Source organism: Panthera onca, chromosome B3, assembly GCF_046562875.1.
Source record: "Panthera onca isolate mPanOnc1 chromosome B3, mPanOnc1 haplotype 2, whole genome shotgun sequence".
Lineage (NCBI taxonomy): Eukaryota > Metazoa > Chordata > Mammalia > Carnivora > Felidae > Panthera > Panthera onca.
The window spans coordinates 27838542-27863511 of record NC_138344.1 but is presented as its reverse complement, the minus strand read 5'-3'; the positions used below and the strand labels follow the sequence as shown (position 1 = coordinate 27863511).

The window sequence follows — 24970 nt, the reverse complement described above, 5'->3', positions numbered from 1 at the left end:
AACACTGTATGATGAGAAATGAGAGAGAAGACATACTACAGATCCTTTGAACTTTATAAAGATGATAAAGGAATACTAAGAACAACTCTATGTCCCCATATTTTGTAATGTAGATGAAGTGAACCAATTCTTTAAAAGACACAATTTGCCAAAACTCATATAAGAAGAAATAGACAAACTGAATCGGCCTATATCTATTAAATTGAGTCAATAATTGATAACTTTCAGAAAGCGTGAGGCCCAGATGGGTTTACTGGTGAATTCTCCCAAACATATAAGGAAGAGGGAGAAATTATACCAATTCTCTATAATCTCTGTTTCAGAGGAGAGAAGCAAAGGGAATACTTATTAACTCATTCTGTGAGGCCAGCACTACCCTAATATCAAAGCCAGACAAAGACATTATAAAAAAATTACAGACCAACATCTCTCATGAATATAGATGCAGAAATCTTCAATGAAATATTAACAAATCAAATTCAACAATGTATAGAAAGAATTATATATCACCACTAAGTTGAGTTTATTCTGCATATGCAAGATTGGCTAATTCAGCATCCAAAAATCAATGTAATCCATCAAATCAAGAGAGGGATAAGAAAAATCACATGATCATATCAATAGATGCAGAAAAAACATTTGATAAAATTCAATACCTATTCCTACTAAAAACTCTCAATAAACCAGGAATTCTTTAACTTGATAAAGAATATCTATAAAAATCCTACAGCTAACATTATACTTAATGGTAAGAAACTTGAATCCTTCCCACTAAGATCAGGTACAAGGAAAAGATGTCTCATCTCACCATCATCTCTTTTCAGAATCATGCTGGAAGTTCTAGCTAATGCAGTAAGACAATGAAAGAATAGTAAAGGAATGCAGATTGAGAAGGAAGAAATTTTGTTCACAGATGACATAAAAGTCTATGTAGAATATCTGAAAGAATTAACAAAAAAGCTGGAAGTAATAAATGATTATAGCAGAGTTGTAGTATACAAAGTTAATATACCAAAGTCTTGTTTTTTTATATGTCAACAATTGAGAAGTGGAATTTGAAATAAATACATAATATCATTCACATTAGTAGTAAGGGAATGAAATAAATAGGTATAACTCTGACAAAATAAGTACAAGAGCCATATGAGGAAAACTATGTAACTGATGAATGAAATCAAAGGAGAACTAATAAATTGAGAGATAGTCTTTGTTCATGGATAGGAAGACTGAATATTGTCAGTTCTTTCCAGCTTGATCTATAGATTTAATGTAATCTCCATCAAAATCTGAGCAAGTTATTATATTGGTATTGACAGACTGATTCTAAGTTTTATGTGGAGAGGCAACAGATCTAGAATAGCTAACACAGTATTGAAGGACAAGAACAGGTTGGAGGACTGACACTATGCAGCTTCAAAACTTAATATAAAGCTACAGTAATCAGGACAGTATGACATTGATTACAGTATAGATAAATTGATCATTGAAACAAAGTAGAGAGCTCAGAAATAGACCCACATAAATATAGTTAATTGATCTTTGAGAAGGGAGCCAGGGCAATACAATGAAGCAAAGGTGAGTTTTTCAACAAATGGTGTTGGAACAATTAAACATTCACATGCAAATAAAAGTGAATACTTGATAATAGGGGAGGCTATACATGGGGTGGAGAGTATATGGGAAATCTCTGCATTTTTCCTCAATTTTGCTGTGATCCTAAAATGTTCTAAAAATAGAAAGGAAAAAAGATATACTTTGCATGATTATATCTTGGGACAGGAGAATACGATTTAATGATTAATTAAAAATACACTTATCTCTTTCTGAATGAAAAACTGAATATGGAGAAAAAAAATAACAGCTCTGGGGTGCCTGGGTGGCTCAGTCAGTCGAGTGTCCGACTGTGGCTCAGGTCAGGATCTCGCAGTTTGTGTGTTTGAGCCCTGTGTTGGGCTCTATGCTGATAGCTCAGAGCCTAGAGCCTGCTTTGGATTCTGTGTCTCCCTCTCTCTGCCCCTCTCCCACTCAGGCCCTTTCTCAAAAATAAATAAACATTAAAAAAAAAAAAAAGGTAACAGATCCTTTTCATACCTTAACATTGTTTAATTTTCAGGCTGCAGGTCTTAATAAATTGTAGCTAGTAAACCATAACAAGGGTTTTAATAACATACATGAAGCAGATGAATTATGCATAGTATTAAAGCAATGAATTATCCTTTAGAAGTTGACATTAAATACCTTCTGACCTGAATGATCTACAACAGAAGTCAGGTGTGAAGCTGTATTGTATCTTTCCTCTCAGGGAAGAAGGTAATTGATGTGGCTGCAGGCTCCACCCACTGCCTGGCTCTGACTGAGGACAGTGAGGTCCATAGCTGGGGCAGCAACGACCAGTGTCAGCACTTTGACACCTTGCGTGTGACCAAACCAGAACCTGCTGCGCTGCCAGGACTGGATACCAAACACATAGTTGGAATTGCCTGTGGACCTGCTCAGGTACTGAGTAGATAGTTTGGTTAGATATTTTGTAGAATTTTGGTTGCCCATCCCTCATTGCTAGGATGTTGAAATACCATTGACTTGTGTGTGTTGTTCTTATATCCTGTAGTTGTACTAAACTCTCTTATTAGTTCTAGGAGTTTTGTGTCAATTCCCTGAGTTTTCTTCAGAAACATAGACACAGTTTTATTTCGTCTTTTTTCTATATTTCTTTCCCTTGCCTTATTGCACTGGCCAAGACTTCCAATATGATGTTGAAGAGTGGTAAGAGGGCAAATCCTTGTTCCTGTTTGTAGCGGGAAAGCATTTAGTCTTTCACTATTAGCTAGGATGTTAACTGTAGGATTTTTTTTTTTAGTAGATGCCTTGTGTCAGATTAAGGAAGTTTCCTTTAACTCCTACTTTTTTGAGAGTTTTTTTTTTTTTTAATACTGAATAGATGCTGAATTTTGTCAGATACTTTTTTCTTCTCAAATGATATGATCATGTAGTTTTCTTTCTTTAGTCTGTTTATATGGTAGACTATGTTAATTGATTTTCAAATATTAAGCAAACCTTGCATTTCTGAGATAAACCCCACTTGGTTATGGTGTATTATTCTTTCTTATATATTGCTTTATTTGATTTGCTAATGTATTGTTGAGGATTTTTCTGCTGATGGTCATCAGAGATAATTGGTTTGTGGTTTTATACTGTGTGTCTTTTTATCAGGGTAAAACTGGTCTCATAAAAAGTGTTGGAAAGTGTTCCTTTCTCTTCTGTTTTCTAGAAGGGATTGTGTAGAGTTAGTGTTATTTCTTCTTTAAATTTTTTTTTCTTTGGTGAATCCATCTGAGCCAGGAAATTTCTTTCTCAAAAGATTTTTATGTAAAAATTGTTTCTTTAATAGATACAGAACTATTCAGAGTGTTTCTTCTTGAGTAGGTTTAACGGATTTGTGGCACTCAAGGAGTTGTTCCATTTCATCTAAGATGTCTGAGTTTTGTGTATAAAGATATCCTTAGTATTCTTTTACTAACCTTTTGAAGTCTTTGGGGTCTGTAGTAATATATTCTCTTTCATTACAGATATTAGTAATTTGTGTGTGTGTGTTTGTGTTTCTTTGTCAGTTTTGCCTAGATATTTATCCATTTTATTGATCTTTTTAAAGAACTTTTAGTTTCAAAAAACTTCCCTTTGTTTTTTGCTTTCAATTTCATTGGCTTCTTCTCTTTGTTATTTTTTTTCCCTTTCAGCTTGCTTTGGGTTCACACTTTTCTATTTTTAGTTTCTTCAAGAAAAAGCCTAGGTTAATTTTAGACCTTTCTTCTTTTGTAATATTTAAGCAGTTGATGCTGTAATTTCCCTCTAAGTAGTGCGAATTTGCACTCACACATTTTGATGTATTTTGTTTTTGTTCAGTTCAATATACTCTCTAATTTCTTTTGAGAATTGCTCTGTGACCTATGTATTATTGTGTCATTTAATTTTAAAGTGTTTGGAGATTGTACTAGTATCATTCTCTTACTGTTCCTCATTTAATTTTATTGTGGTTAGGGAACAAACTATATGATTTCAATTCTTCTAGGTTTGTTAAGATTTGTGTCTCAGGATATGTTCTCTTAAGTGAATGTTCTGTGTGTGTGCTTAAAAAGGGTTATGTATTTTGTTGTCCATGTATTTTGCTGTTGTTGGGTGAAGTGTTCTATAAATGTCCATTAAATCCAGTTCATTGATGGTATTCAATTGTTGTATATCCTTGCTGATTTTCTGTCTGCTTCTATCTCTTTCTAGGAGGATAGTGTTGGTATTTCCAAGTACAATTATGGATTTCTCCATTTCTTTTGGCTCTATCAGTTTTATTTTTTTTTAATATCAGTGCTTTTGGTCATTAAAAAAATTATGGTTGACTATAGAGTGGCATTAAGTATATTCGTGAGACTGTGTAACCATCATTGTTATCCATCTCCAGAACTTTGTCATCATCCTAAACAAAAATTCTGTACCCATTAAACATTACTCTCCTTTTCTCTTCCCTTTGGCTCCTAGTAACCTCAAATTTACTTTCTGTTTCTGTGAATTTGCCTATTCAAGATACCTTATATAAGTATAATCATATAATATTTGACCTTTTGTGTCTGGCTTATTCCACTTAGCATAAGTTTTTTAATTTTTAATTAAAATTTTTTTTAAGCATAAGGTTTTTAAGCTTGTTCTATGTTGGAGCATGTTTCAAGATTTTATTCCTTTTAAAGGCTTAATAATATTCCATTATATGTATATCCCACATTTTGTTCATTTATTTCTCCTTTTTTGTACCTTTGGCTATTGTGATTGTGTTGCTCTGAGTGTCTGGGTCCACGCTTTCATTTTTTTGTTTTTGTTTTTGTTTTTGTTTGTTTGAGTATATATCTAGGAGTGGAATTGCTGGATCATATGGTAATTATGAGGAATTTGAGGAACTGTCAAACTGTTTTCTACAGCAGCTGCATGATTTTTACATTCCCACCAGATAGGCACAAGGGTTTCAGTTTCTCCACTTTTTTTTTTGGCCAACCCTGGTTATTTTCTGGTTTTCTTTCTTTGATTGTTTGAAGCCATCCTTGTGTGTATGAAGTGGTATCACACTGTGGTTTTGATTTGCACTTCCCTAATAGAAAAGATGTTGAGCATTTTTTTATGTGTGTATTGACCATTTGTATATCTTCTTTGAGGAAATGTTGATTAAGTCCTTTGCCCCTTTTTGAATTTTTTCTTGAATTGTAGGAGTTCTTGATGTATTGTGGATATTAATCCCTTATCAGGTATATGATTTACAGCTATTTTTTTCCCCATTCTGTGCTTGTCTTTTCATTTTGTTGATAGTGTCCTTTGATGCACACAAGTTTTTAATTTTGAGTAAGTCTACTTTATTTTTTCTTATGTTGTCTATGCTTTTGGTGTTATATATATTCAAGAAATCTGTTGTTATGTAGATTTCACCCAGTGTTTTCTTCTAAAAGTTTTATAGTTTTAGCTTTTATGTTTTGGTCTTTGATCCACTCTAAGTTAATTTTTGTATATGGTATAAGGTAATGATCCAATTTGGTTGCTTTGCAGTTTTCCCAGCACCTTTTGTAGAAAAGATTGTTCTTTCCCCATTGAATGGTGTTGGCACCTATCACAAATCACTTTACTGTATAGGTAATGGCTTATTTCTGGGCTCTCCATTCTGTTTCATTGGTCTGTATGCCAGTATTTCATTGGTACTTTATGCCAGGACCATGCTGTTGTGATTACTGTAGCTTCGTAGTGTAGTAGGCTTTGAATTAGGAATTGTGAGTTTTCCAGTTTTGTTCTCTGTTTCAAGATTATTTTGTTTATTTGGGGTCACTTGAGATTCCATGTACATTTTAGGATGGGTTTGTCAGTTCTTGTTTCATAGATTTTGAAGCTCTTTTTTTTTTCCTTTTTTTAAGATATGTGCACATTTAGGGTTGCTTTGTCATCTTGATGAATTGGCCAAGGGCATTATACAGTATGCCCCCTTTATCCTTCTTTTTCTTTGCTCTGAAGTCTGTTTTGTCTGATTTTAGTGTAGGTTCTTCATTTTTCATTTATTTTGTAAAAATTTTATTAGGTTTATTTTGGGAGAGCATGCATGTGAATGGGGGGAGGGGCAGAGAGAGAGGGAGAGAGAGTATCTTATGCAGACTCCGCGCCTAGCACAGAGCCCAATGCGGGGCTTGATTCCATGAACTTTGAGTTCAGATTCAAGAGCCAAAATCAAGAGTCAGACTAAGTGTTAAGTACTGACTGAGCCACCCAGAGGCTCCTTGCTTTTTATTTAATAGTGTTTGCATACTGTAACTTTTCCATTCTTTTAATTGAAAAAAAATTAAAAATTGAAATAATTATTGTAGGAATTTGCCAATGTCATGGGTTTTGTTTATTGAGGTTATATAAGAAGTCAATATTCTAGTTCCTTTCCCTTTTCATATAAAATTTAGAATAGTCTTGTCTATGTCAGCAAAAACATCTTGCTTGGACTTTAATAGGAATTGTATTTAACCTGTCATCAATTTTTGGAGAATTGGCAGTTTTGCTATATTTAGTCTTCCAATCAATGAAAGTGGTATGTCTAGATATTTATTTACATTTTCTTTGATTTCATTTATTAGCATTTTCAGTATATAAGTCTTTGACATGTTTTGTTAGATTTATATCTTTTACTTTTAACCCACATGTCTCATTATGTGTATAGTGAGTTTCTTGGGTACCGTGTATAGGTGCATTTAAAAAAAAATGCTTGAGTCAATCTGTCTTTTAATTGATATATTTAGATCATTTATTTTTACTCCAATTTTTGACGTACGTAGATTTGAGTCTTTCATTTTCTTGTTGGCTTTTGTTTGTTCTGTTATTCCTCTATTGTGCTTTTCCTGCCTTTTTTGGGAGTATATGAACATTTTTTAATATTCCACTTTATTTATTTTGAATTTGACTTTATTTCTTTATATAGTTTCTTTTTAGTGGCTGCTGTAGGTTTTACCATAAACATACTTAATTCTTTGCAGGCTACTTTAGAATCAAAATGTAACCATTTTTAATTGGAATGTAGAAACCTGTTGTTTAGTTTTCAAATGCTTAAGAGATTTTTCTAGTTATTTACATCTAGGTTATTCTTATTGGCTTCTAGTTTCTGTTGGTTTCTAAGAAGCTTAATTTGATTATGTTCAGAGAACATATTCTATGATTTCAATTTTTTTATATAGGTAAGAAATATTTTATGATTAAATATTTTAAATATGACTGTATTCTGTTGTGGTTTTCTAGTAAGTGTCAGTTTGATCTAGTTCATTGATGGTTTTATTAGTTTCTTTTAAAGTTTTACTTTTTTTTATCTCTCTTTGTTCTATGTTATTAGGATAATTTTGCTGTCTTCAACTATATTTTTGGATTTATCTGTTTCTTTCATTTCTGCCAGTTTTTACTGCCGTGTGTTTTGTGGTTCTGTTGTTAGGTACATATCATTCAACATTGTTCTGTCTTCTTGTGAATTGACCCTTTTATCATTGTATAATGTCTCTGTTTAGCCCTGGTAATTTCCTGTCTCTGAAGTTTGCTTTGTTTGATATTAATATAGCCATTTTCTATTCCTTTACTTAAACTTTTTTAATCTTTATATTTAAGGTAGATTTCTTGTTGATACCATATAGTTAGATTTTGGTTTTCATACCTCCTGACAATTTCTACTTTTTGTTAGTATGTTTAGACCATTTACATTTAATTTAATTATTTATAAGTTAGATTTATTTCTACCATTGTGAGGTTTTGTTTGCTCTCTTTTTTTATTCCTTTATCTTTTCCTGACTTCTTTTGGGTTGTTTGAATAATTTTTAGTACTCCATCTTAACTTACTGAGTTGTCTCTTTGTGTAGTTTTTTAGTGGTTGCTTTAGAGATTAAATATACCTAACCTTTTATTATTTACTTACAGTTATTTGTAACTGTTCAAGTAGATTATGATCCTCACTGTTATCTATTAGTGTGCATTAATAATTTTGAGAGTGAAAAGATTATAAACGTTGTATCTTTTTATTTGTGGCACAATGAGATTGGGTCCTAAAATGAGAGAGAAGATTGGAAGCTGATAGTGTATAAACTAGACAACCATGAAAGTACATTTGTATTGGGGACAATTAGAGGTATGAATAAGTAATAATTTAAGGCATCTTCATAATTCATAATGGTGAATCTTTTCTGTGAAACAGTCCAAGAACTGAATGTGTGAATTCATTTTAGGTTGTTTTGTTTCTTCAATAGAGTTTTGCTTGGTCATCTTGTTCTGAGTGGTCCATTGGCCTCCGTGTCCCTTTTGTGGTAGATATCTGCTCAATGACTTTTGAGCAGCTGGACCTCCTACTACGGCAAGTGAGTGAGGGGATGGATGGCACTGCTGACTGGCCTCCACCTCAAGAGAAAGAATGTATGGCTGTGGCAACACTGAATCTTCTACGACTTCAGGTATTAATGATTTCCTTTCCTCTCCCTCCCTTTGTAAGTGTCTTAGGTATTTGTAATAATGTTTGTGTATATTGAAGGGTATGCATTTTAGCCTGTTAATTGAACTGCTAATGAAAAATGTAAAGTATTTAAAGTGTTTAGATTATTTAGATTAGATTATTTAGATTATGATGGAATGTAATATGTAGGAGGCTTAAAAAAATCAGTCTAGGGGCGCCTGGGTGGCTCAGTCGGTTAAGCATCCGACTTCAGCTCAGGTCACGATCTCGTGGTCTGCGAGTTCGAGCCCCGCATCGGGCTCTGGGCTGATGGCTCAGAGCCTGGAGCCTGCTTCCGATTCTGTGTCTCCCTCTCGCTCTGCCCCTCTCCCATTCATGCTGTGTCTCTCTCTGTCTCAAAAATAAATAAATGTTAGAAAAAAATTAAAACAAAAATCAGTCTAGTTATATTTGTTCTGGAAGTCAGTCTTGGCATGCAGGGTGAGAGTATATATGGATTGTTTTATTTCTGCAATAATCAGCTTGTTTGCATTCATCATGGAATCACTCTTGAATTTACTGTTGTATGTGGAGAAACAACTGAGTGAGATAGTGGATAACTGAGAGACCAGTTGGTGTGCTAGCCAGTCTCTCCTCTGGAGTATGAAAGCTCAACTCTGTAAGCTTGTCTCCCTTCACTTTGTCACAGGGAAGGTTAAGGTGAAAGGTCAAAATAAGAAAACCTACAAACATATTTTTCTTCCCTTTTTTTTTTCTTTTTTTGTTTGTTTGCTTCTTTGTTTCTTTTTTAAAGAAAAACTATAGCTGAAATCTTTGGTCATCATATTTCTCTTGGCAATAAAATCCTATGACTGAATGTCAAGAAACTAGTTTTTCTCAACAAAATAATTTTTCCCTTTATTTTTTTTATTTTTTTTACACTTTTATTTTTTATTTTTATTTTTTTAATTTTTCCCTTTATAATACAAGGATTTCTATGTAACCCATCATGTCCCCCTCTTCTTCTGTCCCCTTCTTGCCTTGGTTCTTTAAAAGGCACACAGCTTATGGTAAGTGATGAATCACAGGAATCTAGTCCCGAAGCCAAGAGTACACTGTATACACTGTATGTTAGCTAACTTGACAATAAATTATTAAAAAAAATAAAAAATAAAAAGCACACAGCTGAATTTAGTGTTTAGTTGCATTAATCAAATTAGCAGAAGTTTGGAGAGTACTTCTCTTTCCCAAAAATCGTCTAAAGGAGCTCATTTATTAGGGCCTCTGTGGTTCCCTTCCATGATTCCACCCAGTTGTTGATTCCCATGGTTTGTAGCAATGTTGCTATTCTGGTCAGTGCTATGGAGAAAGACCTCATACATGTTGTTTTAGGTTCAATTCCTTTTGGCCTACATTTACCTGGTGACATATGTTTTTCTGTTGCTTTATTCTGTTTTTTTTAGGTCCTTATGTTTTAATTGCATCATTTTAAAAATTCACTTACAGAGCTTGATTATTTTTTTTTATTTTTAAAAATTTTTATTTTATTTTATTTTTTTTTAATGTTTATTTATTTTTGAGACGGAGAGAGACAGAGCATGAACGGGGGAGGGTCAGAGAGAGGGAGACACAGAATCTGAAACAGGCTCCAGGTTCTGAGCTGTCAGCACAGAGCCCGATGCGGGGCTCGAACTCACAGACCGCAAGATCATGACCTGAGCCGAAGTCGGCCACTTAACCGACTGAGCCACCCTGGCGCCCCAAAGCTTGATTCTTAAAAAGAATCCAATTTGAGGATCTTTATTCATTAGGTGAATTTAATTTTTTTATAGTTTTTGTGATTGCTAATGTATTTGAATTTAGGTCTTCTGATAAGTTTTATGTAAGTTTATTCTTCATTTTATTATTTCTCTCTTCTTTTAAATGTTTGTGTATTTTTGAGAGAGACAGAATGTGAGCAGGGGAGGGGGCAGAGAGAGAGGGAGACACAGAATCCAAAGTAGGCTCTAGGCTCTGAGCTGCCAGCACAGAGCCCGATGTGGGGTTTGAACTCACAAGCCGCATGGTCATGACCTGAGCCAAAGTCAGACACTTAACTGAGCCACCCGGGCGCCCCTATTATTTATCTCTTGATCAAGTTTCGAAAACAATTTTTTTAAGTTTATTTATTTGTTTTGAGAGCAAGAGCAAGAGGGGAAGAGGCAGAGAGAGAGGGAGAGAGAGAATCCCAAGCAGGCTCTTTGCTGTCAGTGTGGAGCCCCATACAGGGATTGAACCCACGAACTATGAGATCATGACCTGAGCCGAAACCAAGAGTTGGATGTTCAACTGACTGAGCCATCCAGGCACCCCTCCAAAACAGTTTTTTCTTTCATGATACCTTTAATTGTTCCTAAATTTTTAAATCTGATTTCTGGATATTAATCATGTCACAAAAAAATTAAATATTTGTTAATTCCACAAAATGTTAAGTAACTAGTCCTTCTCTTCCTGAAAAATATAGGGGCTATAGGATGCATTACCCTAAGCTCCCCTTTCCACCTTTTGTGTTTTAATTGTCAGGTAGTCTGTTATTACATTGGATCCAATGCACACTTTTTTGTGTATGTGCCCCTAAAAGAAAAATGCTCCCATTTGTGATGTGTAAGATAAATTTCTGATTTAAGACATGAAAAGAAATGCCTGTTAGGATTGGTGAAATAATTATTTTTATATTGTTACAAAAATAATAATCATTTTTCACTTTTCTTTGAATTATTATAATCATAACTGTCATTTTAATTTTTTAATTAAAATTCTTTTTAAGTTTATTTATTTTGAGAGAGACAGCACAAAATTGGGGAGACTGCCAGCAGAGAGAGAGGGAGAGAGAGAATCCCAAGTAGCCTCCATGCTGTCAACACAGAGCATGATGTGGGGCTTGAACCCATGAAACTGTGAGATCATGACCTGAACTGAAATCAAGAATCAGGCACTTAACGGACTGTGCCACCCAGGCGCCCCATTATAATCGTCATTTTTAAAGAGACCATGCTTACTTTGATGTAGCCTTTTTTTCTTTTTTTTTTTTAACCAATTTGTTTTGTCATTGTTGCTTATATCTTCTCCCTCCTGGGTACCTCCTTCAGTAAGTTTCTTCATCAAGGTCTGTGAGTTGTAAAGTCTGAAAACTGTTTGCTTGAATGTTTCTTAAGGTAGTTTAACAGGGCTTAGCTTTCTAGGTTACATGTTATTTTATCAACAGTTTGAAGATGTTTTGTCTTCCAGTCTTTATTTTTGCTGATGAAAGTTGTTTTATTGATGTAATTGTTTATTTGTAGTTAAGGTGTCTTTCTTTTTGGTAGCCTTTCAGATGTTCTTTTGTTTTGTAATTTTAATATATTATGTCTAGGTGAGGATTTATATTTGTATATGTAACTTGAGGTTATGATTCTCATTACATGTTTTGTTAAGTTTTGAAAAAATAGTCACCATTTAACCATTGAAATTAACTCTTTTTTTAATCTACTTTATCTACTTCTCAGTGTATGTTGAACTTCTCTTGTCTTCCTAAGTATCACAACTTGTTTGATATTTTAAAAATCTTTTTATCTTTTATGATGTTCATTTTCTGTCTTTTCCATTCTGCCTTCTGGTTTTTCATTCAATGCTCTCTTTCAGTTCCCAAATCCTTTCTTTAGATGAATGTTCCATATTTTTGAATTGTCCATTATAAAATAATTACTTGTATGATCATTGCATTCCATGCATTAACTCATTAAATCAGTGTGCCACTCATCTGAGAGTTAGGACCTGTGATGTATATTGCATAAATGAGGACACAGAGAGAGGTTCAGGAATGTGGCCCAGATCAGGTACCCATGGCCTCAAGGTTTAGGGCTGGAACCTGGGCCCAGGCTTTTCACACTTCTGCCTTGAGGTTTTTATTCTTGTAGCTGTTTTTTTTCATTTTTAGAATTTATATTTGGGTCTTTTTCAAAGCTTTCATTTTGTTCATTATATTCTTCTGGGTTCTGTTCCTTCCTTGATCTCTAAGAACATTTTCTTTTTTTATGGATTCATTCCATTGTTTTTATTGCTGCCTAGGGGTGTGAATTTTGCCTCTTGTAAGAGCTCTGTTTTTTGATTCTACCTTGTGGTGACCTAGTATGGCTTGTCCTTTCTGACTGCAACACCACTTTCAGGGGAGGGTTTGCTAGGGGTATCCCCTTGCCTTTGGCTATGATGATGTCCCCAGAGGGCAGTTTTGTATTTGTGTCTCTTAAGTGTCATGAGTTTCTCAGGCTCCAGATGAGTTTTGGTTTTCAGTTCTTGACTTGTGATATGTGTACCTCGATGGTTGGTGTAAACTTGATTTTACATCTGTTCACAGGACAGATTTTACATCTGTCAGGTCTCTGATTTATTGTGGGGGTCTCTTTCTACCAAAAGCTTTTATGGACAGTGTTGTTTTCAGGCCCTGGCTGGCAATAGATGGGTGATCTTCAGTGGCTCCCAAACTTCTGCAGGAAGCTCAGGTTCAGTGGGCTGTCATGGGCAGCTGGGATCTCATGCCCCAAGGCCTTGATCTATTCTTAGAGTCCAGAACCTCTTGGCTCCTGCTGGTGTATCTCTGTGAGTTCTGGTTTGGCCCTTGAGGAACTTCCTTGTATACTCTCAGCTTGGCTATATAATCTTTTTTTTAAAAACATTTTTTAAATGTTTATTTATTTTTGAGAGAGAGTATGAGAGGGGCAGAGAGAGAAGGGAACAGAGGATATGAAGCAGGCTCTGCATTGACAGCAGTGAGCCCAATGTGGGGCTTGAGCTCACAAGCTGCAATACCATGACCTGAGCTGAAGTCAGGTGCTCAACTGACTGAGCCACCCAGGCGCCCCTATATTTTTTTAACAGCTTTCGGGTTGTATTATATTCGCTATTTCTCTGTGTTTGGTGCAGATGACTGGTGGTGGGGTGGAGGTTGCTGTTTCCACTTGATTTTATTTCTTTTAATGTTTACTTATTTTTGAAAGAGAGAGAGAGATAGAACATAAGTGGGAGAGGGGCAGAGAGAGAGGGATACACAGAATCCGAAGCAGGCTCCAGACTCTGAGCTGTCAGCACAGAGTCCGATGTGGAGCTCGAACTCAGAAATCGTGAGATCATGACCTGAGCCAAAGTCGAGTGTGTAACCGACTGAGCCACCCAGGTGCCCCTGTTTCCACATGATTTAACCTCTCCATTGGTCTTGAGCTCTTCCATATATGTATTTATAGTGGGTTTAAAAAATTCCTCTTAAAAATACCTTACTGTGGACTCTCACCTAGTATGAGTAAAAGTTTTTAGTCTAGTTAAAAAAATTCATATAGCAGAGCTTTTTTCTTTATTATTTGAATAAAACTCAGTTTGAGGTATTATTTAATCTTTAACAAGATTTGAAATACACTTGTTTTTAGGACTTCTAAATTAAAATTCTTTTTCTCCTTTCAGTTGCATGCTGCCATTAGTCACCAGGTTGACCCAGAATTCCTTGGTTTAGGTCTGGGCAGCGTCCTCCTCAACAGCCTGAAACAGACTGTGGTGTCTCTGGCCAGCAGTGCAGGTGTGCTGAGCACCGTGCAGGCAGCTGCCCAGGCTGTGCTGCAGAGTGGGTGGTCCGTGCTTCTGCCCACTGCTGAGGAAAGGGCCCGGGCGCTCTCTGCTCTCCTGCCCTGTGCAGGTGGGTTTGGGGATGGGGTGGAGTGGTGGGTGCACAAGAGGGTGCCAAGGGGCATTGGCACTTACCTCACATTGTCAAAAACACTTTCCTTTCCAGTTTCAGGCAATGAAGTAAACATAAGTCCAGGTCGTCGATTCATGATTGATCTTCTGGTGGGCAGCTTGATGGCCGATGGAGGCTTAGAGTCGGCCTTAAATGCAGCCATTACTGCAGAAATCCAGGTATGGTTCTAGGAGTATGTATGTGAGCTGACAGAGGCAAGTTTTACCTGTCAGTGAGCTGAGATTGAAACACTGTACTCAGGTGAAGAAATAACATTTTGTAAGAATTATTGAAAAACTGAAACATTAAATGGTTAGTAACATCCAAATATTTTCTGTAATTAAAGCTTTTTTATCTAACTAGTTAAAAAACTTGAGATATTAAGTATGATAAAATATACTCACTTTTATCTACTTAAATGAATGTGACAGATACCCTGATCATATTATGAATCATTTCCATCACCCTAGAAAGTGTCATTGTGCCTCTTTGCACTCCAGGACTCCCATCCTCCCTCAGATTAAATTAGTCTTGCCAGTTCTGATTGCCACATAAATGGAATCATATAGTATGTACTATTTTATATCTGCTTTATTTTACATTGATAATTTTCAGACTCATCTGTTGTTTTTACCATTGAGTATTTCATTGTATGATTATGGCACTGTTTGTTTATTCATTGTCCTGTTGATAGACATTTGATTAAAATTTTTGATTCTGTAAAGCTGCTTTGATCATGCTGTATACAAGTCCTTTAGTGAACATGTGTTTTTCTCTTGCGTAAATACTTGGAAGTAGAATTTGCTAGGTCTTTTGGTGACTTGTGTTTTTACAGTTTCCTAAAGTGGCTGTGGCATTTAATTTGAACCAGCCAATATGAGAGTTCTAGTTCTAGCTCTTCTTGACCTCAGTGACATGAGGCATGTCATTCTTCATAAATTTAGCTATTCTGGGGGAGGGAAGTGTGGTTTTAATTTGCATTTGTATGTACTTATTGGTCATTCATAGCTTCTTTTGTTGCTTTTATTGTTGCAATAGTTTTTTATCTAAAAACTAACACTGATAAAATTAGATGAAGTAAATACATTGAAAATATCTTTGAAAGCATACTTAAGAAGTACTTTGATTAAATTGAAAAAAAAATAGGGGCGCCTGGGTGGCTCAGTCGGTTACGTGTCCAACTTCAGCTCAGGTCACAATCTCATGGTTCGTGAGTTCAAGCCCTGTGCCAGGTTCTGTGCTGACAGCTCAGAGCCTGGAGCCTGCTTCTAATTCTACTTCTCCCTCTCTCGCTGTCCCTCCACTGTTCATGCTTTGTCTCTCAAAAATAAATAAAAACATTAAAAAAAAATTTAAATTGAAAAAAATAGAAGAAATCGTATAAATAACATTAGGAACAACTACAGTTCTTTGTATAGCTATTATTTTCCAGGTACTATGCTGTGTACTTTATTTTGATTTTCTCTTTTAACTTTGTCAATGGTGTTGGGTGGAAAAAGTGGTTTAAAATTCCATTTTATAGATGTGGACATAAGTACCACAAAAGTGTAGTGATTTGCTAAGGTGTTAGGACTAGTGAGTGGTAGGTTTGCTGATTCCAAGCCTCTTCCTTTTCTTCCTCTTCCCCACACAGCTCTGTGTGACAGCTTACCTGATGGGAGCCATGACAGAGAACAGACAGAGGAAGTCCACGAGTGGGCCAGATATGACCCAAGCAGTATTTTTAGAACCTATTAATTTAGTTAGCAAATGTTTATTCCTCACTTCCTGCTGGACAGAGGAAGGGACCTTTAAGGAGGTATTGGAGGCAGGGTATTGCAGAGGTAGAGAGGCTACAGAGATACATAGATTGTGATTTATATAATCATTAAGCCTAAAAGATAACTAACAGGCCATTCATTTTAAAACAAAATTGTTATAAAGCTACAGAAAGACGTAAACAAAAACCTCATATTTAAGAATTATTAGTATGCCAATATTGTTAATATTTTTGTTTTATTGTCTGACTTTTGAGGATGCAAATGTTTACTAATGATGTGATTATGGGGCTAGAATTAATTTCAGTGGTGTGTTAATTTGCATCTTTTTTACTCATCAGGTTGCCATGTTTTCTGTTGTATATTTTACCGTCCATTTGTTCTGTTGTTTTGGAGAAGTCTGTCATATGAAAAGGGAATTCCTTCATATTCCTTTTTATTTTTTATAAATAATCTATTTACCTTTTAGGTTTTAGATATTTTTACTACAATTATTAATTATATTCTTTTTAAAACTGTAATTTATTTTGATAGAGAGTGTGCATGAGTGGGGGAAAGGGCAGAGAGAGAGGAGAGAGAAAATCCCGAGCAGGCTCCAAGCTGTTAGTGCAGAACCCAGTGCAGGGCTTGATTCCATGAACTGTGAGATCATGACCTGAGCCAAAATCAGAAGTTGGATGATTAACTGACTAAGCCACCTGGGAGCCTCTAAGTATATTTTATGGATTATAAGTCATTGAATAGAGTATAAGAATGATTATTAGGAAAGAGTTTTAGAAATGAAATTGTGCTGGGTTAAAAGGATGCACATTATTCATTTTTCTGATTTATGTTGCTTTCTTATCCTTAACAGTGGGTAGTCACTGAGGCTGAGTCTTCATCCCTATACCCCTCAAAGATTGGGATGGATTGTTGGTGTTTAGACTGTTCTTGTTTTTGCCATTAGAAAATGCCCAGAAGGAAAGAACTTTTTTGCTTTTTCACCATAAATTTGGTTACTAGAACAATGCTTGGTATATAGTAAGTCCTCAGGAATATTGGTTGTGTTTGGCAAAGATACCTTCTATTTTTGTTTTTTGCCTTTTTGTTTCTTTTTTTTTTAAATAATAGCTTTATTGAGATCTAATTCACATACTATAAAATTCACTCTTTTACAGTGTATAATTCAGTGGTATACTCACAGAGTTGTGCAACCATCATCACCAGTGATTTCAGAACCTTTTCATTACTTCAAAAAGAAACTCTGTGCCCCTTAACAGTCACACCCCCTATTCCCTACTTGTCTCAACCATTGACAACTGCTAATCTGCTTTCTGTCTCCTGAAGAATTTCTAGCTCTGGACATTTCATATAAATGGATTTATACAATACGTGACCTTTTGTGTCTGGCTTTTCACTTAGCCTAGTGTTTTCAAAGTTTATTCATGTCATACTTAATTTTTTAAAATTGCTAAATAATATTCCATTGTATGGCATAGCACATTTTGTTGATACATTCATCAGCCAATGGACATTTAGTTGTTGCTATTTTTAAGTTATGAATAATGCTGTTACGAACATTTGTGTATAGGTTTTTGTTTGGACAGGCTTTTTTTTTCTTATGGGTGTATGCCTAGGAGTGGATTTGTTTTGTTTTATAGTATCTCTGTGTTTAATGTTTTGAAGAATGGCCAGATTTTTTTCTTAAGTGGCTGTGCCACTTTATATTCCCAGTAGCAATGTATAAGGGTTCTGATTTCTCTACATCCTTGTCAATGCTTGCTACTGTCCAACTTTTCTTTTATAGCTATCCTAACAGATGTGAATTTCCCTGATGACTAATGATGCCTAACATCTTTTCATGTGCTTATGAGCCACTTATATATCATCTTTGAAGATACTTCTATTCAAATCCTTTGCTTATTTTTAAGTTGGTTATTTTTTAATTGTTGAGTTGTAAGAATTCTTTCTGTATTCTGAACACATGTTTCTTATCAGATACATGACTTGGGAATATATCCTCTTATTCTTGAGTTCTTGCTTCATGTTTGCAAAATAGACTGTGTGTGTATGGGGCAGATCACATTAAGTATTTCTTAGATCCAGTAGCAGGAGAAAAGATTTTAGGGACTTTACAGAAGGAACCTGGAGAACGTTAGCAATGGCAGCCTGGGTAATGGATTTATAGGACAAATAGTCTGTTTAGAAACTGAGCACCTGAGCAGTGGGGTTTTCGACAGTGGATGTGGGCCAGTGTCACCAGGTGGTTTTGTGAGTTAGTGCACAGAAGCTGGGACATCTGCTGTGAGATCAGGGCTCAGCTCAGGGTGTATTCACACTTGGTACTAAGATAACTGGTAACCAGTTTCTGTTTTATGAATTACAGGATATCGAAGCCAAAAAAGAAGCACAGAAGGAAAAAGAAATTGATGAACAGGAAGCCAGTGCCTCGACATTTCATAGAAGTAGGACTCCATTGGATAAAGATCTTATTAATACTGGGATCTATGAATCTTCTGGAAAACAGTGTTTGCCTCTGGTTCAGCTCATACAACAGCTTCTTAGGTAAATAGTATTAGATATATTTTAACAGGAGGATTATTGGTTTTCATAGTAAGATAGTGAGATCTAGCTAGTACTAGGGTCTGAAAATGTTTTGGCTGTTGAGGTATACTCTGAAAATTATGTAGAATAGGTTTTGGGGTAAAGAGCAGACTCTTTTAAGTTTTTATTTTAATTCTAGTTAATAAACACACAGTGTTATATTAGCTTTAGGTATACAATATAGTAATTGAACAGTTTCATGTATCACCCTGTGCTCATTTTAAGTGCACTCCTTAATTTCTGTCACCTAGTTAAGCCATCCTCCCACCCCCCTCCCATCTGGTAACCATCAGTTTATTCTCTGTAATTAAGAGTCTGTTTCTTGGTTTGTCTGTCTTTTTCCCCCCTTTCCTCATTTGTTTTATTTCTTAAATTCCACATATGAGTGACATCATATGGTATTTGTCTTTCTCTGCTGACTTAAGTACTTAGTATTATACTTTCTAGCTCTATCCATGTCATTGCAAATGACAAGGTTTCATTTTTTATGGATGAATCATATTTCATTGTGTATACACACCATATCTTCTTTATCCATTCATCTGTTGAGGGACACTCGGGCAGCTTCCCTTTGAATGAGTGTTTTTGTATTTGGGTAATACCCAGTAGGATGATTCCCAGATCATAAGGTAGTTCTGTTTTTAACTTTGAGGAACCTCCACACTGTTTTAAGAGCAGACATTAAATATAGTTGAGGGGAGAGTTTGGAGTGTGTGAGGTAGAACTGGAGATTCTAAAGATTTTCAAACAAGAGAAAATTGGAGTGTATGATAAACAGGAAAAGATTCTTAGCCTCATTAGTAAGGAGTAGATGCAAATGAAAATCATTTTGGTAGAACTATTTTTTTTTTAAATTGGTTGTATCATTGCCTCATTGTATATGTCATAGAATTATATGTATTACTAAGACAACTTTTATTTTTTTATCTTTTTAATTAATTATTTAATATAATTTATTGTCAAGTTAGCTAACATACAGTATGTACACTGTGCTCTTGGCTTCAGGAGTAGATTCCCATGATTCATAGCTTACATACAACACCCAGTGCTCATCCCAACAAGTGCCTTCCTTAGTGCCCATCACCCATTTTCCCCTCTCCCCCCACCCCCCATCAACCCTCAGTTCTCTGTATTTAAGAGTCTCTTATGGTTTGCCTTCCTTTCTGTTTGAAACAATTTTTTTCCCCTTCCTTCTCCCATGGTCTTCTGTTAAGTTTCTCAAATTCCATGTGAGTGAAAACATTTGATATCTGTCTTTCTCTGACTGATTTATTTCACTTAGCATAATACCCTTGCAGTTCCATCCACATTGTTGCAAATGGCAAGATTTCATTGTTTCTCATTGCCAAGTAGTATTCCATTATATATATAAACCACATCTTCTCTATCTATTCATCTGTTGATGGACATTTGGGCTCTATCCATAATTTGGCTATTGTTGATAGTGCTGCTATAAACGTTGGGGTACCTGTGCCCCTATGAATCAGCCCTCCTGTATCCTTTGGATAAATTCCTAGTAGTGCTATTGCTGGGTAGTAGGGTAATTCTGTTTTTAATTTTTTGAGGAACCTCCACACTGTTTTCCAGAGTGGCTGCACTAGTTTGCATTCTTACCAACAATTGCAAGAGGGTTCCCTTTTCTCTGCATCTGTTGTTTCCTGAGTTAATTTTAATCATTCTGACTGGTGTGAAGTGGTATCTTGATGTGGTTTTGATTTGTATTTCCCTGATGATGAGCCATGTTGAGCATCTTTTCATATGTCTGTTGGTCATCTGGATGCCTAAGACAACTTTTAATTAAAAAAATTTTTTTAAATCTTTTTATTTATTTTTGAGACAGAGAGAGACAGAGCATGAGTGGGGGAGGGGCAGAGAGAGAGGGAGACACAGAATCCAAAGCAGGCTCCAGGCTCTGAGCTGTCAGTACAGAGCCTGACATGGGGCTCGAACTTGTCAACCACGAGATCATGACCTGAGCCGAAGTTGGATTCTCAACCGACTAAGCTGCCTAGGTGCCCCGACAACTATTAATTTAAATGCTGAAGTAAATAAAAGAATGGTGAGCATTATTTCTGAAGGCCCTATCTGGAGGAGGTAAGAATCAGTCAGAGTCAGAATATAAACAGGAACCTTGGGCTGAAGTGATCAGACACTGTTCCTGAAAAATGTCAGCCAACATTTCATTGTCATTCAAAAAGACCAAAAAAGCAAGGTGATTTCTGAAAGGTATTTGTTAGACAATGGAAAACTCTTGGCTCTTCTATTTAACAAAATTCTTTCGTGTGTAAACTTGGCTCCTGTTTTGTTTCATTTTCTATACATAAAGAAAGTATTCTAGAGTGTTGGCTCAGGTAGTAGCCAAGTTCAGAGAGCAGGGGGCTCTGCATGTATGTCCAGAAGAGTGGTGGGTGGTATGCTGCTGGTGTGGGGGCAGCCTGCTGTCCATACCTGAAGCACCAGAATTTACTGGACACATTGGGAACTTTTAAGAGGAAGTTTTAGAGCTAGTTCTTTAAATAGATTATAGTAAATGCTAATTAAAAAAACTTTCCTATTTTTTTTTTAATCTGATGATTGTTTCTTTTGACCAGTATCTCATACATTCTGATCTTTAGTACAACAGATTGAAAGTGAATTAACTCAGTGTAGTTGTTGGTAGTGGAAAGACCCTGGGATTTATTCCTAGAAGATTTCACTTGTGACTGCTTGTATAAAATTGGCAAGTGAAACTCTCCCCAGTGTGGTAGCTGGCAGAGTAATAACAGGAGCAGTGTTTATAGAGTTAAGGATCAAATGAGAAAATGGATGCTGAGTGCTTTGTAATTAAAAAATGAAGTTCTATGCAGAAGTTTTAAAGCATAAAGCATGTATTTTCTGAAACAATATTGAGTTCTTGAATGCCCTACCCTTTGCTGAGGAGGCTGTGTCAGGACTCCTGGTGTTTCTGTCAGAAAGTGAGTGTGTGTTCCCTGGTCTCGGCCTATGGTAGGTTGCCCAGCTTGTTTATTCTCTTGGTGTGGAGAGACTTGTCTGTTTTACCCATCAATGCCTGTTACTGTACAGTCTGGAAGTCTCTTGCCATGTTTGACTGATTAGCACTTGGAATGTGTCCAGTGTAGCTGAGACACTGAAGTTTTATTTTTTATTAATTAAAATTCAGTTATTTTAATTGAATGATTAATTATTTATTAAAATTCATATTTAAAACCTTGGACTTGATTCAGTTGTTAGAAAACTTTTAAGTGTGTTTTTGAGTTTAAGTTTTATGTTGAAATAGTATTTTCAGTATATTGGGATACTTTATTAATACTGGTTTTACATTTCTTTTTTTCTTTATTAATGTGACTGGCAGAACATTAAACATTTTTTAAAGATTATTTGTTTATTTTGACAGAGCGAAAAAGAGCACAATCAGGCAAGGGGCAGAGAGAGAGGGAGAGAGAGGATACCAAGCAGGCTCCTCACTGTCAGCATAGAGCCCAATGCGGGGCTCAGTCTCACAAACTGTGAAATCATGACCTGAGTCAAAATCAAGGGTTCAGTGCTTAACTGACTGAGCTAGCCAGGTGCCCCAGTGACTGGCAGTACATTTTAAATGACATTTGTGGCTTCCTGGCATTATGTTACTATTGGACAGCACTTTCTAGACCATTTCATAGGTTGTCTTCTGAACCTTTGGTAACACAGGGAGGAGCTGTCTCCACAGCAGTCTTATAATAATTATATACCTGCTTAAAAAACACAAAAACTGAACCCTGGAAGTAAACAACACTTTCCAAAAGTTTTAGAATATAGAGAAAGGAAAATGTATCAACACCTTTCTCACTAACAGAGTGCCTACGATCCAGACTCTTTTCATAAATGTAGAAAGTGTACTTCTCTCATGTACAGAGAGACTTTGATATTTAATTTTCTTACCTTAAGTGTGATTGAAGGTAGCTCAATGTGTTGACTTAGCTGATACAGTTGTTGAAAAATAGTCTAAAGATGGAAGAGATTGTAGGGATGTTTTGTATACTTTATTCCTTGGAAAACAGGTTAAAGAAATTGCAGTTTGCCAAGAATAAGTTGTGAAACAGATTTCAGAGTAATGCTTTAGTCTTACACTGGCAAGAAGCCACAGAAAAACATTTATATAAAATCAAGAGCTATGAAGATTTTTTAATTAGTGAACTCAACCAGAATTATACATTTTGATTATGGTTCAGGATTTTTTATTAAGGAAATAAGTTAACATTTATATTAGTGTCCTTTGCTCCTTCTTGTATAGCATGAAACCCAGATTTTTTCTACTGTCAAGGCAGGGTGTCAGGCAGTAGAATAGAAAGGTGAGGTTGACTAGAGGCAAGACCCTGTGAGCACCTACCTTCATTTTGTGTGGACGGAGTATCCCTGTGCAGTAGCCAAGGGCTTCTTGCTGTTCTTTCTTAGCAACTTTTGGATGTGTGTTGGAGTTGTGCTGGAACTCCTCAAATGTTTCCTGCTCCTCTTCTTCCTCACAGTGCTGTTAGTTCCAGGAATGAATCATGGGGGCAAGTGCAACTGACAGGTTTCCCACAAACCTACTGTCAACGTTAGAAATCAAAGGAGTGGAATAGAATTCCTGTCTGTGGCCTGGTGTTATGCAGAATTCCCAGACTTACCTGCTCAGTGGCAATGCCAGGTGTTGGCTGGCTGGCCCTCACCCGCCCTGAGATGGAGCTACTTTGACAGCAGCCCAGAGCAAGGCTCTGTTTTAGCTCTTTTCTTCCCCTGATTTATTCCTCTGTTCTTAGTACGGGGATCAGGCCTTGTTTGACTGGTGGTGGGACTGTCCCTGGATGGCAGGGTCTTATCTGGTAGTCTGTGTCTCCTCTATGTTCACACTCATACCGAACTTAATTTCCTCAAACATAAACAGAACATACTCTCCTTTTGAAGCTTCAGGGGCTGGCTCAGCATTGCAGAATCTAGTACCAGCAGCCGGGCACTCTATCACCTACAGTGTCCATTCCTCTTCATTCTCTTGTCTTGACTTGACTCTCTGCCCTTGTTCCTTTGCAAGTTTCTTGTGGAGCCAGAACATTTTACTACTGTTCTAATTTTACTTTTGGGACCCATGTTTTGTTTTGTTTTTTTCCTTTTTCACCCTGTTAACTGATGGTTTGTGGCTCAAGTTAGATCCCACAGTTGGAATTGGAGCCTCTGCTCCTTTCTTTGCTGCTGTATTGTTTGAATACCTGTTACTCTGACCTGGTCTGTTTGCACCCACTTTGGTCTTCCTTCCTGTGCTTTCTGAACCCTGTGTGCCCCCTGCATTGCCCACCTAGGTACTTAACTTGAGTAGGTCTCAAGGCAGATTTGTGAGGCAGATGCAGAAAGGCGAGTAAATCTTGTATTTAAGAATAGTGTCACATCTATATTTGAAATACAGCTTTGGACAAAAGTAAAGACACAGTTGTTTTTTCCCCCAAAGGTCTGTTTTCTATCATTTTGGACCATTCCACACAGCTCTTTAGAGCACATTTGTAAAGCAAAGGGCATCATTATATCTTTTACAACTTCTGTGCTTCTTTTCTCAGTTTTGACTGAGGTTGTGTTTACTGCAGACACACCTGACTCATATTTGGGGAAGGAAGCCCGCTACAGGTCACCTGGATGCATGATTATATTTCTGAGTTTAGTTTTTGTCGTGCTTTCTTAATACTTTTTTTTTTTTTAATAGACATAGCTTGTTAAATTTTGCAATCTTCTTTCCTCTGCATAGAAACATTGCTTCTCAGACAGTAGCCAGATTGAAAGATGTTGCCCGTCGGATTTCATCATGTCTAGACTTTGAGCAACATAGTCGTGAAAGAACTGCTTCATTGGATTTGTTGCTGCGCTTTCAGCGCCTACTTATCAGTAAACTTTATCCAGGAGAAAGTATTGGTCAGACCTCAGATATATCTAGTAAGTTGCTTAAAATTAAAATGTCTTATGTGTATTTTGGGCTTTTTAATTTAGGCCTATTCTATACTCCCAGATGAGTAGTTCTTATATTATTAAATGTGCCAATTTGGGGAGACTTCATTTTGTATCCACTTTTTTTGGGGACAAATATTAGACTCATCAATATTTTTTGTTTCCTTGTCTTACTATTTAAGTTCTTTGGACATCAAAAATAGTTTCCTTTATGTTCAAGTTAGTCTTAACAGACAATTTATCAGACTTACTCTACGTGTCTGTTATGGAGTGTTGGATACTAACATAATGTGGGAACAAAGTAGTGACATAGCATTTGTTGATCGCACTGGAAAACCAGGTGGGGGGTAATGCAAGGAATGAATCATCGTTGGAGGAAGGCTGGGTCTCAGTTATAGCACTGGTTTATTAGCCGCTAGACATGGGACTAAGTCTGAGACTTACCAGGGGGCTGTAGGTTGCTCACCTGCGGAACTGGGATAACAT

At 36.2% G+C, this 24970-nt stretch overlaps 1 protein-coding gene across 5 annotated transcripts in view; it reads left to right on the top strand.

Moving 5' to 3' along the window:
- Positions 1–24970, top strand: part of HERC2 (HECT and RLD domain containing E3 ubiquitin protein ligase 2) — a 273779-nt gene that overhangs the window by 86930 nt on the left and 161879 nt on the right. For all 5 annotated transcript variants that reach the window (XM_078448928.1, XM_078448927.1, XM_078448930.2 and 2 more), the window contains 6 exons: positions 2303–2496; positions 8283–8483; positions 13931–14159; positions 14256–14380; positions 18324–18502; positions 24288–24472. In XM_078448928.1, coding sequence (XP_078305054.1) covers positions 2303–2496; positions 8283–8483; positions 13931–14159; positions 14256–14380; positions 18324–18502; positions 24288–24472 — 1113 coding nt within the window. The remainder of the gene's footprint in view (positions 1–2302; positions 2497–8282; positions 8484–13930; positions 14160–14255; positions 14381–18323; positions 18503–24287; positions 24473–24970) is intronic.